Source organism: Phragmites australis, chromosome 4, assembly GCF_958298935.1.
Source record: "Phragmites australis chromosome 4, lpPhrAust1.1, whole genome shotgun sequence".
Lineage (NCBI taxonomy): Eukaryota > Viridiplantae > Streptophyta > Magnoliopsida > Poales > Poaceae > Phragmites > Phragmites australis.
The window spans coordinates 1,771,151-1,784,129 of NC_084924.1; the positions used below are offsets into that span (position 1 = coordinate 1,771,151).

The 12,979-nt window shown below is 43.3% G+C and overlaps 1 protein-coding gene across 1 annotated transcript; it reads right to left on the bottom strand.

Moving 5' to 3' along the window:
- Positions 1-1,002: 1,002 nt before the first annotated feature.
- On the bottom strand, positions 1,003-8,478 carry LOC133915091 (DEAD-box ATP-dependent RNA helicase 3B, chloroplastic-like). Its single transcript, XM_062358101.1, has 10 exons — positions 8,066-8,478; positions 7,228-7,361; positions 6,721-7,132; positions 5,958-6,056; positions 4,626-4,850; positions 3,651-4,028; positions 3,209-3,352; positions 2,556-2,651; positions 2,016-2,356; positions 1,003-1,499 (listed from the first exon to the last, which is right to left on the bottom strand). Exons 1-10 carry the CDS (start codon positions 8,417-8,419, stop codon positions 1,424-1,426), a joined length of 2,259 nt encoding a protein of 752 aa, XP_062214085.1. The 5' UTR covers positions 8,420-8,478; the 3' UTR covers positions 1,003-1,423.
- Positions 8,479-12,979: the final 4,501 nt, after the last annotated feature.

The following is a 12,979-nucleotide window of genomic DNA, read 5'->3' on the forward strand; positions in this document are numbered from 1 at the left end:
TATGTTCAGTTTAACACGTCACTGTTTGGCTAATCCGCTCAAGGCACCTGCATGATCTCTTCGCCTCCTGATCTTTTGCTCTCATACCATGGCAGCAATCAATTTGTAGTATGGATTTTATACGGGGCATCTCTGGCTGCATGAACAATCCGTGAGGAGCAGGAGGAGGAGAGATGGAATGCGATGCCGGCCGCCTGCAGGGAGGATGCGCACGGCCAGGGAGTGGTGCGACAGAGACGGCACGTAGTGCGTGCGTGTGTGTACCATGTACCAATATACATGCGGGCTCACGAGTCACGGCTCGCGGCTATCATTTTGTGCCGTGAAACTTGTCCTCCTCCTGTTCGTCTTAACTGGATGGACCGTTCCTTGTGCAAATGCACCCGGATTCTGAAATGAGAATGACCGACGATCTGGTTCAGATTATCCACAGATGCGGACGCAGGCACAGAGGAGTATACGTGTACTGGTCATAAGGAAACAGCGGCTGTTTACATGGTCAGGTACTCGGGTCAGCCGCATGTTTGCCATGGCAGAATGCCAAATCTGATCAGTTATTTTGTGTAGGTTGAACATCAATTTTGACCTGACGCCAAAGTCATAAGCCTTTGGCTAACTATAGTTCGGTATTATGGCCACCCACCCCATCGACCTCCCTTCTGAGAACTGCGACCGCGTCCACACCGGCCAACACACATGCGTATCGATTTGCACGCATCACGCTGCGGTAAGCAACACATCGATGATAGATCGTACCAGGCAACACGATATCGTGCGAACTCGATTCATGATGGTGGTTTTGCCTTACTGACCAACCATCACCAACTAAGTTGAAATGCTGGATTGAACCATGGATTACTTCTCCAGCCGTACGCTACGCTGCATCGACCAAACCCGTACCTTTGCAAATTTCATGTCGCGCAGGTCAAGAAATACTAACTGCCGGAACAACCGGTTTAACCTTTCCACAGCAAACTCTGATATTTTACCAAGATGATGACATTTGAGAGCACAACAGTAACTCTAATTTGCGTGCACACTTCTGACAACATCGTCAGTCCAATGGTGTAGCCGTAACAACTGTACACGAATGGTTCGCGTGGTGTTAACATTCTATTGAGATCTTCAACAAGCGGTACCAAAAATTACAACATATCCCTGTAGACCTGTGTTACATGAATAAACTGAAGCAGCTCCTTGGTAGTCAGCGTGCCAAAATCTTCGCGACGAAGTCACCACACAAAACTGTAGGAAGCACAAGGGCCGTGTCAGGCATAAGCGTCAGGCATATATGGATTGGCTGTATTTGGCTGGGCTTGGATATTTGCTAGGCATGTGTTCAATTGTCCAGCCTCTCCTTGGAAGCCGATCAGGCCCGGAAGGAGCGATGCCATGCGGCAGGGAGGAATGTCATTTCTAGCATCTACTTGTTTGGGCAGTCTGATGCTCGGTGCCCTGATTCGCCACAGTTGAAGCAAGCACCGCTGAAGCTTCTGTTACTGCAAGTGGTGGAAACTCATTAGCATTAGAAAGAGAAGGATCATCATGTACGAATATGTAGTGTGGTAATTAATTCTTTTTTGTTCTGAAAAAGATGTACAAGTAACTTCTAATCATGATTCGGCGAGGTACGAATGTGATGTAGCAAGAGCTAGCAAGCTAACAAACTATTTCACTGGTCTGCACTAACTATAGAACATTAGGTTTTCATATATACTAATGGTTACTGGATAGAAGTAAATGTGTTCTAGAGGGGGGGAAAGAGCTAATGACAAGGGATGCTGTATATTCTGAAAGGAACTGTTCTCAGAGATCAGTTGGTTTCCTATTCTCATCGTTCACCTACTAATGTAACGAACATTGTGTGTGGACTGTGGAGGAGATTCATGAGTGTGCGTCCAGATTGTGCATCCACTTCATGAAAGAAAAATCATGTCACTCAAACTAATACCTGGATAGCGTGCATCTAGAATAGCAGCTTTGCTAGGTTATTGCAGAGATCTCGTACAGCTTACCTCTCCCTACCCCCAAAGGATGATGAGCGGCCACCAAAGGATGGTGAGCCACGGCTACCGTAAGATGACGAGCCACGGCTACCGTAAGATGATGAGCGGCCACCAAAGGATGAGGAACGGTTTGATCTTCTCCCACCACCTGACCAGTCATCATCTGACCAACTATCATTGTCAGATCTGAAGATCCTGCCACCACGGCGAAATCGGTCTTCACCGTCAGAGTCCCAACCACCCCGGCTTCTTGCGCCGCCACCCCTGGACCGTCTGTTCCTGGAGCCTCGGTCGTTTGAAAAGCGACCATAGCTATCAGTAGCAGGACCATCATCTTGCAATGCAGGCAGCTGAAAGCAGGACATAACAAAACAGTCATCACACAAGCTCATAGAGAACCAAAATCGCATCCAAAACAAGACCTCACAAAGTCACAATGAAGAGACAATGCAGTAAACGTAAGAAAATAGTGTAATCTTTTAATTCTGGTTATGTTTCATCACACCAATTGTCATAGCTTACTCGAGAAGATTGATCTGCAAATAATACCTTTGTTACTTTGGTTATGGTGTTTCCTGGGGGCAGTTCCATACTAAGCAAATCCTTTGCAATCTCCTCAGGTAAATCAAAGACCACTCCTTGGACCTGATACAATCAGCAATGTGTAGAAAAGACGGTGAAAATTCATCAGGGCAAAGGAGATAACTAAAAGGTTGTATCCTACAATGTTGTTTCAACTGTTAACATACAACTTTATTTTTCTTTCAGGAACAAAATGATACAAAATATCTGTACAATTAATTACCCCAGATCCAATACCCAAAGACAATCCGTATGAATTATGTTATCAACAGCCCCAAGAAGCATGCCTATTAGCAAATAGAGCTACATTATGCTATTTACTACGCCACAAATATTTGTGGTATCATTTACGGACACCAAGATTGTGCCGCTTTGCAGAAATAAAGAGCAAAAGCAAAATCAAAGGGGAAAAGAAACACAGGAAATAGTGTATGCATGCACGCATGACATGGGAGTCATTCACCAATTTCTATAGTGCAATGCAAGTTACTAGATCCATGCACATTATAAGAGAAGATATGCATGTTAGGGAAGTAGTATTGGCCACCATCTTCAGAACGTATGCTCATGGACCAAATGGACAGAAGCAAAATCATTAACATACTCAAGTAAAAACTCACGTTTTCATCTGCTGTTATGTATATTTTGCCAACTTCATCAGCAGCTGCTGTAGAAATATCAGATAGAAAACCAGTAACAGATCTAGGAGAAAAGAAGCCTCTTCCATACCCTGGATCTCTAGTTAATTGCAATGTCACCGACCCCTGCATTTTCATAGAGTTAAAGAAAACATTTGAGTTATCTTGCTTAGAGAAGTATAGAAGAGGTAAATACACAATAAAAGCAAAGGGAGTTTATCTAGATTAAAGTTTGACGCCTTTCTTTTGACAAATCTATTGTAATAGAGGTAATAAGAATACTAATGGCACAGTTCTATAATGCACACTATAAATTTGGTATTGACAAGCATGTAAGGTATGCCTAATTAATTGCGGGAAACATTTAAATGGTAGAACATAGAATAACCATGCATATGTGCAATCTCCTCGTGTCATTTCTTACCTGCTCATGACTGATCAGAGAACGTGAAGAAGGTGGCTGAGAAAACCCACTCAGATGTGCCAATGCGGAAGCAAGAGCATGAGGCCCTAACTCTTCTGTAAATCTCTCAGCTGGTCCAAGAAAATATTGAATCGACTCTGGGTGCACACCTCGCAAAGTAGCAATGACATGCTCCGCAGATGACTCCAGCACTTCTTCCATTGACGGAGGGCTTATAAACTCAAACTTGCATCCAACATCACGCTCGAGTGATCTAACTGTCCTTTTCTGGTTGCTTGTGAACATCAAGATTGCAGTTCCTGCTTTTCCAGCCCGTCCAGTGCGTCCAGAACGATGAACAAAAGTCTCTGGATCATTTGGCAATTCGTAATGGATGATCTGCATTAAAATGAAAGCCTCTTATTAATTGATCGGTATATGCTTACAGTTCAACTTACGTGGCATAATGCTGAAATACACTTAATAAGTTAAAAGAAAGTGATAAGAAACAGTATCATGTAAAATCGCAAGATTAACCCAAGAGATCAGACGGGGACGTTACAAATGAAATGGACCAGAAAGTTATATGACGCAGTGACATAAGACGCAAAGGCATGCCAAACTTAAGTTCAGAACAACACTTGAATTTGTGTAATAGTAAGATGAACCCCTTAATTGCTAAGCTCCTGAATAGTCGGGGGGGGGGGGAACTAAGTTCTCGAACTATTTGACGATCTAATACCTTGTTTTTTTTAGCACTGTAAATATTAAGAGAGTTTTAAATCAGATTCTTGCTGATTATCCTTTTGTAGAGGAACGCATACTAATAATTTGGTAGGCAAAGTTGTCAGGCATAGTTATATGATGCAAATTTGAAGTTTCTCAACAGCCAACTATCACAGCTCCAATATAAAGAGTTAACACGTATGAGGAAGGATGTTTTACAGAATTACAGTATCTAGAATCAGATGAAGTGAAGAGGATTTGTAAACCCACCAAATCAACATTTGGTATATCAAGACCACGAGCAGCAACATCGGTTGCCACGAGAACAGTAAATTTCCCTTGACGAAAACCATTTAGTGTCCTTTCACGCTGATGTTGTGAAATATCCCCATGAAGTGCCTCAGAAGCAATACTGCTCGTCAATGCCAATGAAACCTCATCCGCATCCCGCTTTGTCCGAGTGAAAACAATCGTTTTCCCACCCTTTGCATATACCTGAAAACAAAATATTTTAAAAAGCATTGCACTAATTAAACAAAATAAACTCATCTCGTGGCATAAATATGGGAAATCGACCAAGGCTCAGCAAAACAGATTGGCCCCAGTAAAATATTCAAGAGCCATGGACGATGTATGGATGAAATTGTATTATCAAAAGGACCGAGGTAAAAAACTATCAAACATATATAAGCGCAATGATACACAACCACAGCTGTATAAATTGTGACAGATTTCATGACCTTATTAGTTTCTGAATCCCAGGATCCAGGACAAACCATCACAAAACCTAGATGATGAAACTAAATACAAACACTAATTCATTTCAGTAGTCATCTAAAAAGGCAAATATTTAAGGAACCGTCAAAAATCACCCTGTTCTGAAGTGAATGTCCCCCCAAGTTAAAGAACATTCCATGTAGTCCCTCAATCTCATTTTGTAATATTACCATACTTATAACTGGTTACTGGATACACTATGCAAAATAGAAGGTTGATACTAGACAGCAGTCTTCAGAACCACCTAGTTGGAACAACAGCAGCATGATAGCCAATTAATCAGTCACCAAGATAACTAATTAACTACTCACTGACGGTGCCATTATACCATAAATCTCTCCCTAACCAAGTAACCAGACATCAAAATTCTAATTTTCTAGCATCAGAAACTCTAAGAAATCTAACACTGCAAATCCTTTTTGAGAATACTAAAAGCTCCAGTCCCAGTCTCAGAAACACAAATCATATGCAATTTGAACCCAGTTGCGAAAAGGCATGAATAGTTGTAACTGTTAAATTGAGACTGTCAATATCTGGAACTCCAAGAAAACTTCAGGTTCAATCCAACTTAATTGAATGCAATAACCAACGCATTCAAGGAAAGTAAAAAAATGATATTTATAGAAAATTAATAAGGCACATAACAAATGTTTATATTTAAGTGTTTATGTTTATGTTAATGACTTAATTCAAAAAAATCATGCATGTCCTAGCTGCCTGGACCATTTTCTTTTATCCTAGGGCATAGAACAAAGCTGAGTCGAAAAAAAAGAGAAGAGGGGAAGAAAACCAGCTAAAACTTCCACGAACTGCATTAACATATACCGTAATAAGATCACTGAGAATGGTGCGCTTTGATGTCGCTGTGAGTGGGATAGCATAGAGTTTGATTCCTTCAGCAAGTTTTTCATCTTTATCGCCGACCTAGTTAAACACATGAAGAGATCCAATTACTAATTAGGACATAAAAAAGAAAAATAAACTCTAACAGTAATAATATGCCACAATTGTATCCCACAAAGAACCAACAGGGGTCTTCAAGTGCAAGTGCAGATAATAAGCACAAGACCAGTCTTAACATCTCATGTGTCTCAAGGCACAGCACTAAAAATGTCCAGATTCCAAAATCAGAGCAACGCATAAATTATTGCTGTTACCTAAGTGCAATAAAATACTACTGGCCAACGTTGCAGAAACAAATACATATTAACAGTAATATCCATTGGATACTCCTTTGGAGAGTTTTAACTTTCAAGATAAAAGCCCAACGTTTTGGGCTGATATATGGCAGAACAGAAACACTTTCATGGATAGCACAGCCAACGGGCCAAGTGTTCTGGCCATTGTATGTATTAAATAGCATGCACCATGATCATCACAATTAACACATTTGAACTTGTAACTTAAAATTCTTTATGCAATCACATGTAAGAATGCTCTTATACTAGATGACACTGTTGTCGGCCTATTGTTGTTTTGAGTGTATAACAAAAATACAGAGTGTATAAGGGACCCCCACAACGTCCAACACGCGCGAGCACACCAAAAGAAAAACAACAGGAAAAGAAAAGGAATGTGAAGGCCTTACCAAGTCAATTGTCAAAGGATTGTTCAAGTACCGCCTAGACAATTTCTTAACCCAACTAGGCATCGTCGCAGAGAAAAGCATGCTTTGCCTCTCTGCAGGAAGCTGTTGTAATATTGTTTCCACATCTTCCTCAAACCCCACTGCTAGCATTTGGTCAGCCTCATCAAGGACTAAATACTGAACTTCTCCCAGCTGAAGGCTTCCGCCGTTTATCAAATCAATTATACGACCCGGTGTTCCAACAACAACATCAACACCACGTGAGAGTGCATTCTGCTGGAGATTATATGAGACACCACCATAAACACAAACTGTACCGAGCTTGGGTGCTGATTCCTTTATTTCCTTCTCAACTTGTTTGGCTAACTCCCTAGTAGGTGCTAGAACCAAAACCCGAGGAGTACGACCTCGCCTGCCAAAAGGGGAAAAAATAGTCGATGTGACTGTTAATTATCAACCGACTCTAATGCAGCATAATGCAAAATGCATAGCAGGATGAATGGATACCTCAAACTCTGCCCAGCATCCTCCTCAATTAATCGCTTGATCATGGGTATACCAAAGGCTAGTGTCTTTCCAGTTCCAGTCTTTGCTCTAGCAATCAGGTCACGGCCCTCAAGAGCTGGAATCAATACAGCCCTCTGGAAGATAGAAAGCGAGTTAGCAAAAGACCAAGCAAAAAAAGCACCTTCTAGGCGAGATAAGTTGAAACATGTGACACAGCACACGATTCAAAGGAAAATAAACTTATCTGGCTATTTGAATAATATTTCTTACATGTTATGACATGGAGAATATGTTATCCTAACTGCCCGTGACTAAAAGTAGGATATGAAATATGCTACTACCTCTTAGCAACTAAAAAGAAAGGAAACGGTACAACTGATTAACTGTCCCCATTCCACAACCAAACCGAGCTTAGTAGTATGGTAAGAACAGGGCAACTTTAACTTGCAGAAAAATTACGAGACACTGAGCATTGACAAATCTCAATACGAGTGGCAATCAGCACTCTAATTTGGTATTAAGGAGCGTATGATTATGATAATTACTGAACCAGCTATGCCTTGCAAAAAGGAGAAAAGTTACTCTCTAGATTCCCAGTTCAGCTTCAAGCAACGTAATTCGCCATAGACTAGTGTCTCACTTCCCCACCAAAAATAGGCATGCTCCAACTATCCCGTAACTAATTTGTATCAAAACAAGCCCACGAATTTCGAAACCATTCACTCAACCCCAAAATCCTACTTCCCCCTCCCTGTCTCCTTACACCAGCGAAACCTGAAACTCACATCGAGCACAATTAAGCCATCCAAAAGTCAGAACAGAGCGCAATTGGCGTCACCTGGATGGGGAAGAGGTGTGTAATTCCCCGCTTCTCGAGCGTGGCGACGAGCTCGTCGGGCAGGCCGAGCCTGGCAATGGCGAGCTCCTCCTCATCCCCCTCCAACCCCGCCCCCGCCGCGACCCCCTCCTCACCGTCGCTCCCATACACTCCCTCCTCGTCGTCGCTCCCGAGCTGGAGCCGCTTGAAGGCGTGCTCGCTGAGCACGGAGTTGGGCGAGGCCACGGCCGCCGCCACCCACCCGCGCCGCCGGAGCGCCCAGCAACGGAAGGCCGCAGCGCGCGGAAACGCAGCCGAGGCGGAGCCCGAGGTAGGGTTGGAGAGGGCCAGAGCGGGGACTGTGAGGGACGCCATCGAGAAGAGGAGGGGGAGGAGGCAAGGGGATAAGAAATGGAACGGATGGCGCGGAGAGGTGGTGGGAGGGGGAGGGCTTTATAAGGCGGGGGTGGATTGGAGGGAGGGTTTGAGAGGGGTTTTGGGCTCGCCGGAGTGGGGCGACGAGGAGCAGCCTCCTTCACACGGTCACACCAACTACTGCGCTTTGCTGCCTCTCATCATATTTCTACCGTTTCCTTAAAAAAAATCAGATCGGTCAAAATCAAAATATAGATAATATACGTATCTAAATTATAAAAATAGATAACATATTATCATATTTACAAATTTAGCATATATATTCAGCATCTCGTTTACCGAAAACGTGATTTCAATATCTTAATACTAAATACGGTACTATACACCATATTCAGCACATAAAGTATTAAAAACAACTATATTCCACACATTATATGCTCATATATATACATAATAAATATAATTCTTTTTCATAAAATTACGACACCATAGCTTTTATTCAGACCTCTTGGTACAAAGAGGTCATAAACACAAGAATTCATAAAATTTGATACCACACTTTAAAATCTCTCCAAGTTAACCCGTAATCAAAAGTGTTGTCGGTGTAAAGAATAGTGGAGTCCCCTCGCGGGCGGACCCACGTCGGTAAGATATCAGCAGGTATTGTATGCCACGTTTGTCCGAAACTGTGGTCACTCCGCGCGACTAGCCAGCGACCATGTAACTAGGCTCTCCGACCAAGCTCCATGACTAGTCCCTCGTCACATGAGCAAACCTCGCGACCAGTCTCCTCTAGTCGCGGGGCAAGTAAGTGTCTAAACAATCTAATCACAATAAATATTTTTTCACTTGAGTATTTCCCTTTCCCAAATCCTCTTTCTGGTCATCCAATGCGTGGTCGACATAGAGCTACTATGTCCCATCTCGTAGCATTAAATGCTACGGGACGGTCTGACAAGCATGCCAGGAGGTCTTTTGCAGGTGCGCAGGCGCCGCGTGGGGACGGGACAGGGCAGTTCAGGCGATCGAGATGACGCATGCGGTGGAGCGATGGGACATGCCCCGTAGCATCGAAGAGCAAATGGAATATGTCTATTCTTAGTAATGATGGGCCTAGATAGGAAGTAAAGACGTCCAAATGGGTCGTGCCTACTGGGCCGGCTCGAGGCACGGCACTGTAGGCACGGCCCAGGCACGGCACAGCCCGATTACCGACGGGCCGTGCCTGGGCCGAGCGTGCGGCACGACGGGCCGGCACGGCACGGCCCGGTCAAGTCGGGCCGGCACGGGCACGGCCTAGCTCGGGCCGGCACGGTCCGGCCCGGCACTATTTTCTATTTTTTTATTTATATTTTTAATTTTTTAGCTATTTTTAAATATTTTTTTATCTATTTTTATATTTTTATCTATTTTCTATATATTTTTTATGTATTTTTTCATTTTTTTATCTATTTCGGCCCATCGGGCCGACCGGGCCGTCGGGCCGAAATCGTGCCCGGGCCGGCCCGGCACAGCACGGTCACCGACGGGCCGTGCCGTGGGCCGAAGGGAAGGCACACGGGCTGGCACGGCACGACCCGTTACTGTAGATGGGCCGTTTGGGCCGTGCCGTAGCCGGGCCGTGCCGAGTCGGCACGAATGGCCCATTTGGCCATGTTTAATAGGAAGCTCTAGTTATATCTGGGTCTATATCTTGACTCATATGTAAGGCATCTCTCTCAGATATAAAGTGAGAAGTAACAGGCTTGTAAGAGGATTCGGTCCGAGAAGAACAAGACTTGGCATATGTAACCAACTTAGGCCACAAGAAAAAAAATACACAGTATATGGGGATATTACTCTGAGAGAGACCTGAATCTGGATAATTTTTTGTGTTCTTGAGTTGCACGTACACAAACAAATTCAGTAAACACTCTTCGAACAAAAAATCACGCACTCGCCGTCCGATACACGTCGAAATCACTATCAGGAATTTACGCTCGACAAGTGTCAAAGCATTTTCTTTAAGATTTAGGAGAAAACAATCCCCCAATAACAACATAGTGCCACCAAACAAAAATATCACTTCGGCTAGCCGAAAACAAGCATGAAACGACTCAAAATGCAACAAAGTGCTAGCAACACAAGGGACAACTAAACTTCTGAAATAGTGAAATCCTGAACCAAAAAGTTTCAAGAGCCTCAGCGCTCTGAATCTTTCAGCACAGATAGATCCTGTCAAATAGCCCCATCCAGGCACCCTCTTGAACACTTCTGAAGCAGTCAAAGTGACAAGGCAATTATTGTTAAAACAACACAGAAAATGTAGACACATTCCATTATTATCCAATAATTTCTAGCGGCGTTAATATATTTATTTTCAGAAACCATACATCTCTATTGGATCATCGTGAACACTTGATGCATTTCTTCACTCTAGTTAACAGATTTAAAAAATGGAATGTGCAAATATGCAACAATCATGTTGGAAAAATCAATCCCAAGAACAGGAATCCTGGGTTGAATTTACGAACTTTTGATAACTCATGAATTTCTCATGGTCCACCATAACTCGGTAGGCAAGGATTTAGTGAGAAAAAAAAAGTCCAAAGGCAAGGAGAAAAGACATTCTATTCATCATGGTATGGTTGGAGCTGCATGCAATTGTAACGGCGCCACAAAACAACACCATCATCCAGACCGCGCTAATCTGGTTTGCCTAAATAAACATGCTGATGCTGCTACCTTTCCAAAAAAAAAAAGGAGCAGCCAACCAGCTGCTAAGGCTAACCGCTGTATCGAATTCCAGACTACAATAGCAATTATACGATGTTGACGTGACTTTGTCCAGGTGAGGTGCTCATCCGATTGCGTGAATTCAGATAACCAAGTTTGCCCTGGGTGGTCAGTGAGAGGAGATTGTATTATTTAACTACCATAAATTAAATCTCATATTTACTCTGGTGTATGTCACTAAGTCTAGATTTTCTTTTTGAGCTTGTTTGGGCGCTCAAGAAAAAAATCCACAGGAGTTTATCCCCGGATTTGGGATGGTCATCATGAATCCCTAGTAAAACCTAGAAAAATAAAGTTTTGCATTTATGAATTGGAAGGGGACGCAAGAGGATGAAATTTTCCTCCGTTCTAAATTATAAAATTCAACAAACCCAAGAATAAAATTGTGATTTTTTTTAAAAAAAGTGCATCTGGTAGCTAGCTTCTAACATGCAAACCTGAATCAAATGTATGTATCATCTCTATCTCTTCTCCACCACCTATAGCATCACATTGAATCAAAATTTCATCTTGGTGGAGCATACGGCCACACCGAATTAGATGCTACAATTGAAGATGAAGCTAGCGGCAAGGATGCCTAGGTAGGATATGCATACGGACCCTCACAAACTGGTAGATCTGGAAAAGACACACAAATTGCTTTTCATCTCCTTCCTCTAGATACATATGAGCAGTATGCTTAAACCCTACAAGAAGAAGGGGTCACATCGGAAGCCTCCACACTGAGATATGGCGCGACGAAGTGGAGATGCGTCACCGGAGCGGGGAGACAGTCACCAGAGAGACGAGGCCATGAGTAGCCACCATGGTGAGGGAGCGTGTGAAGGCAAACACCACTGGTGGCGACCCACACGTGGTTGTGGCGGAGGTACCGATGGCGTGGCACACATAGTTGCAGAGTAGGCGCCGATGGCATGGTGGAGGCGGTCTTCGACAATGTATCGCGAGATCGAAGAGAGCAAGTGAGAGCGCGACGGGAAGGAAATTCACGAGTCATGAGGCGTTTTTTTCTCTCCCAATGGGTGGATGGGAATAGAGGTGGAAAGAGCCGATTTTTTTTTGACCTGTGAGGTATCCAAACAACCAGGGAACGGGTCGGGATCCCAACGGGGTTTGAGGTATCTGAATGAGCATTTAGTGGTAGACGATGTATCTATCAATAACGAGAAGTAAGGATGATAAATTTTCTCATCAAAACGGGGATCCGTCCCGAATAGGGCAAGGATAGGATGAGTTTTCCCTGTAGGGCTCATGGGGCGGGACTTAAGTCCAGGTCGAGGCGGGGGGTGGAGGCGGTGATAGAGTTTTACTCGCAAGGGTCCATTGGGCCCTGAGTCCATCGCTTGCCGGGATGTTGCTCGCCGCTCGCCGTGTGCTGTTTTCGGAATCTGACGGGGCTAGGGATGGGATGAGTTTTTGTCCCCATACGCTTTTCGAGGTTAGGGCGGGGACAAGGGACACTCCGGTCCAATCCTGTTGCCATCCCTAGCGAGAAGCTTGTGATGACATAATAAATCTCTAAGTTGCAAATTTACAGTTTTCAATATGCGTTATATGAGTGTGCATTCGTCTACGTGTTGTATTAAGGGTTTTTTTTTAAAAAAAAAGAGATGATGTGAATCACAACACGCCCTTAGACCATACTCAACCATATTTCCTTTATTTCATTCTCTTTTTTATTCTTCTCCTCCTTTTCATTTTCTTTATTTTTATTATATCTCTAACAACTTTTATTTAAAGAGATTTGTAAAAAGAAAGAAGAGAGAATTCTAAAGTGAATAAAAT

Excerpts from the sequence above, each read along its gene's own strand:
- LOC133915091 (XM_062358101.1), bottom strand. The coding sequence starts at position 8,419 with ATGGCGTCCCTCACAGTCCCCGCTCTGGCCCTCTCCAACCCTACCTCG. Across the intron at positions 7,362-8,065 it reads CACACCTCTTCCCCATCCAG|AGGGCTGTATTGATTCCAGC; the intron begins GTGACGCCAATT and ends TCTATCTTCCAG. Across the intron at positions 3,353-3,650 it reads CTCTGATCAGTCATGAGCAG|GGGTCGGTGACATTGCAATT; the intron begins GTAAGAAATGAC and ends ATGAAAATGCAG.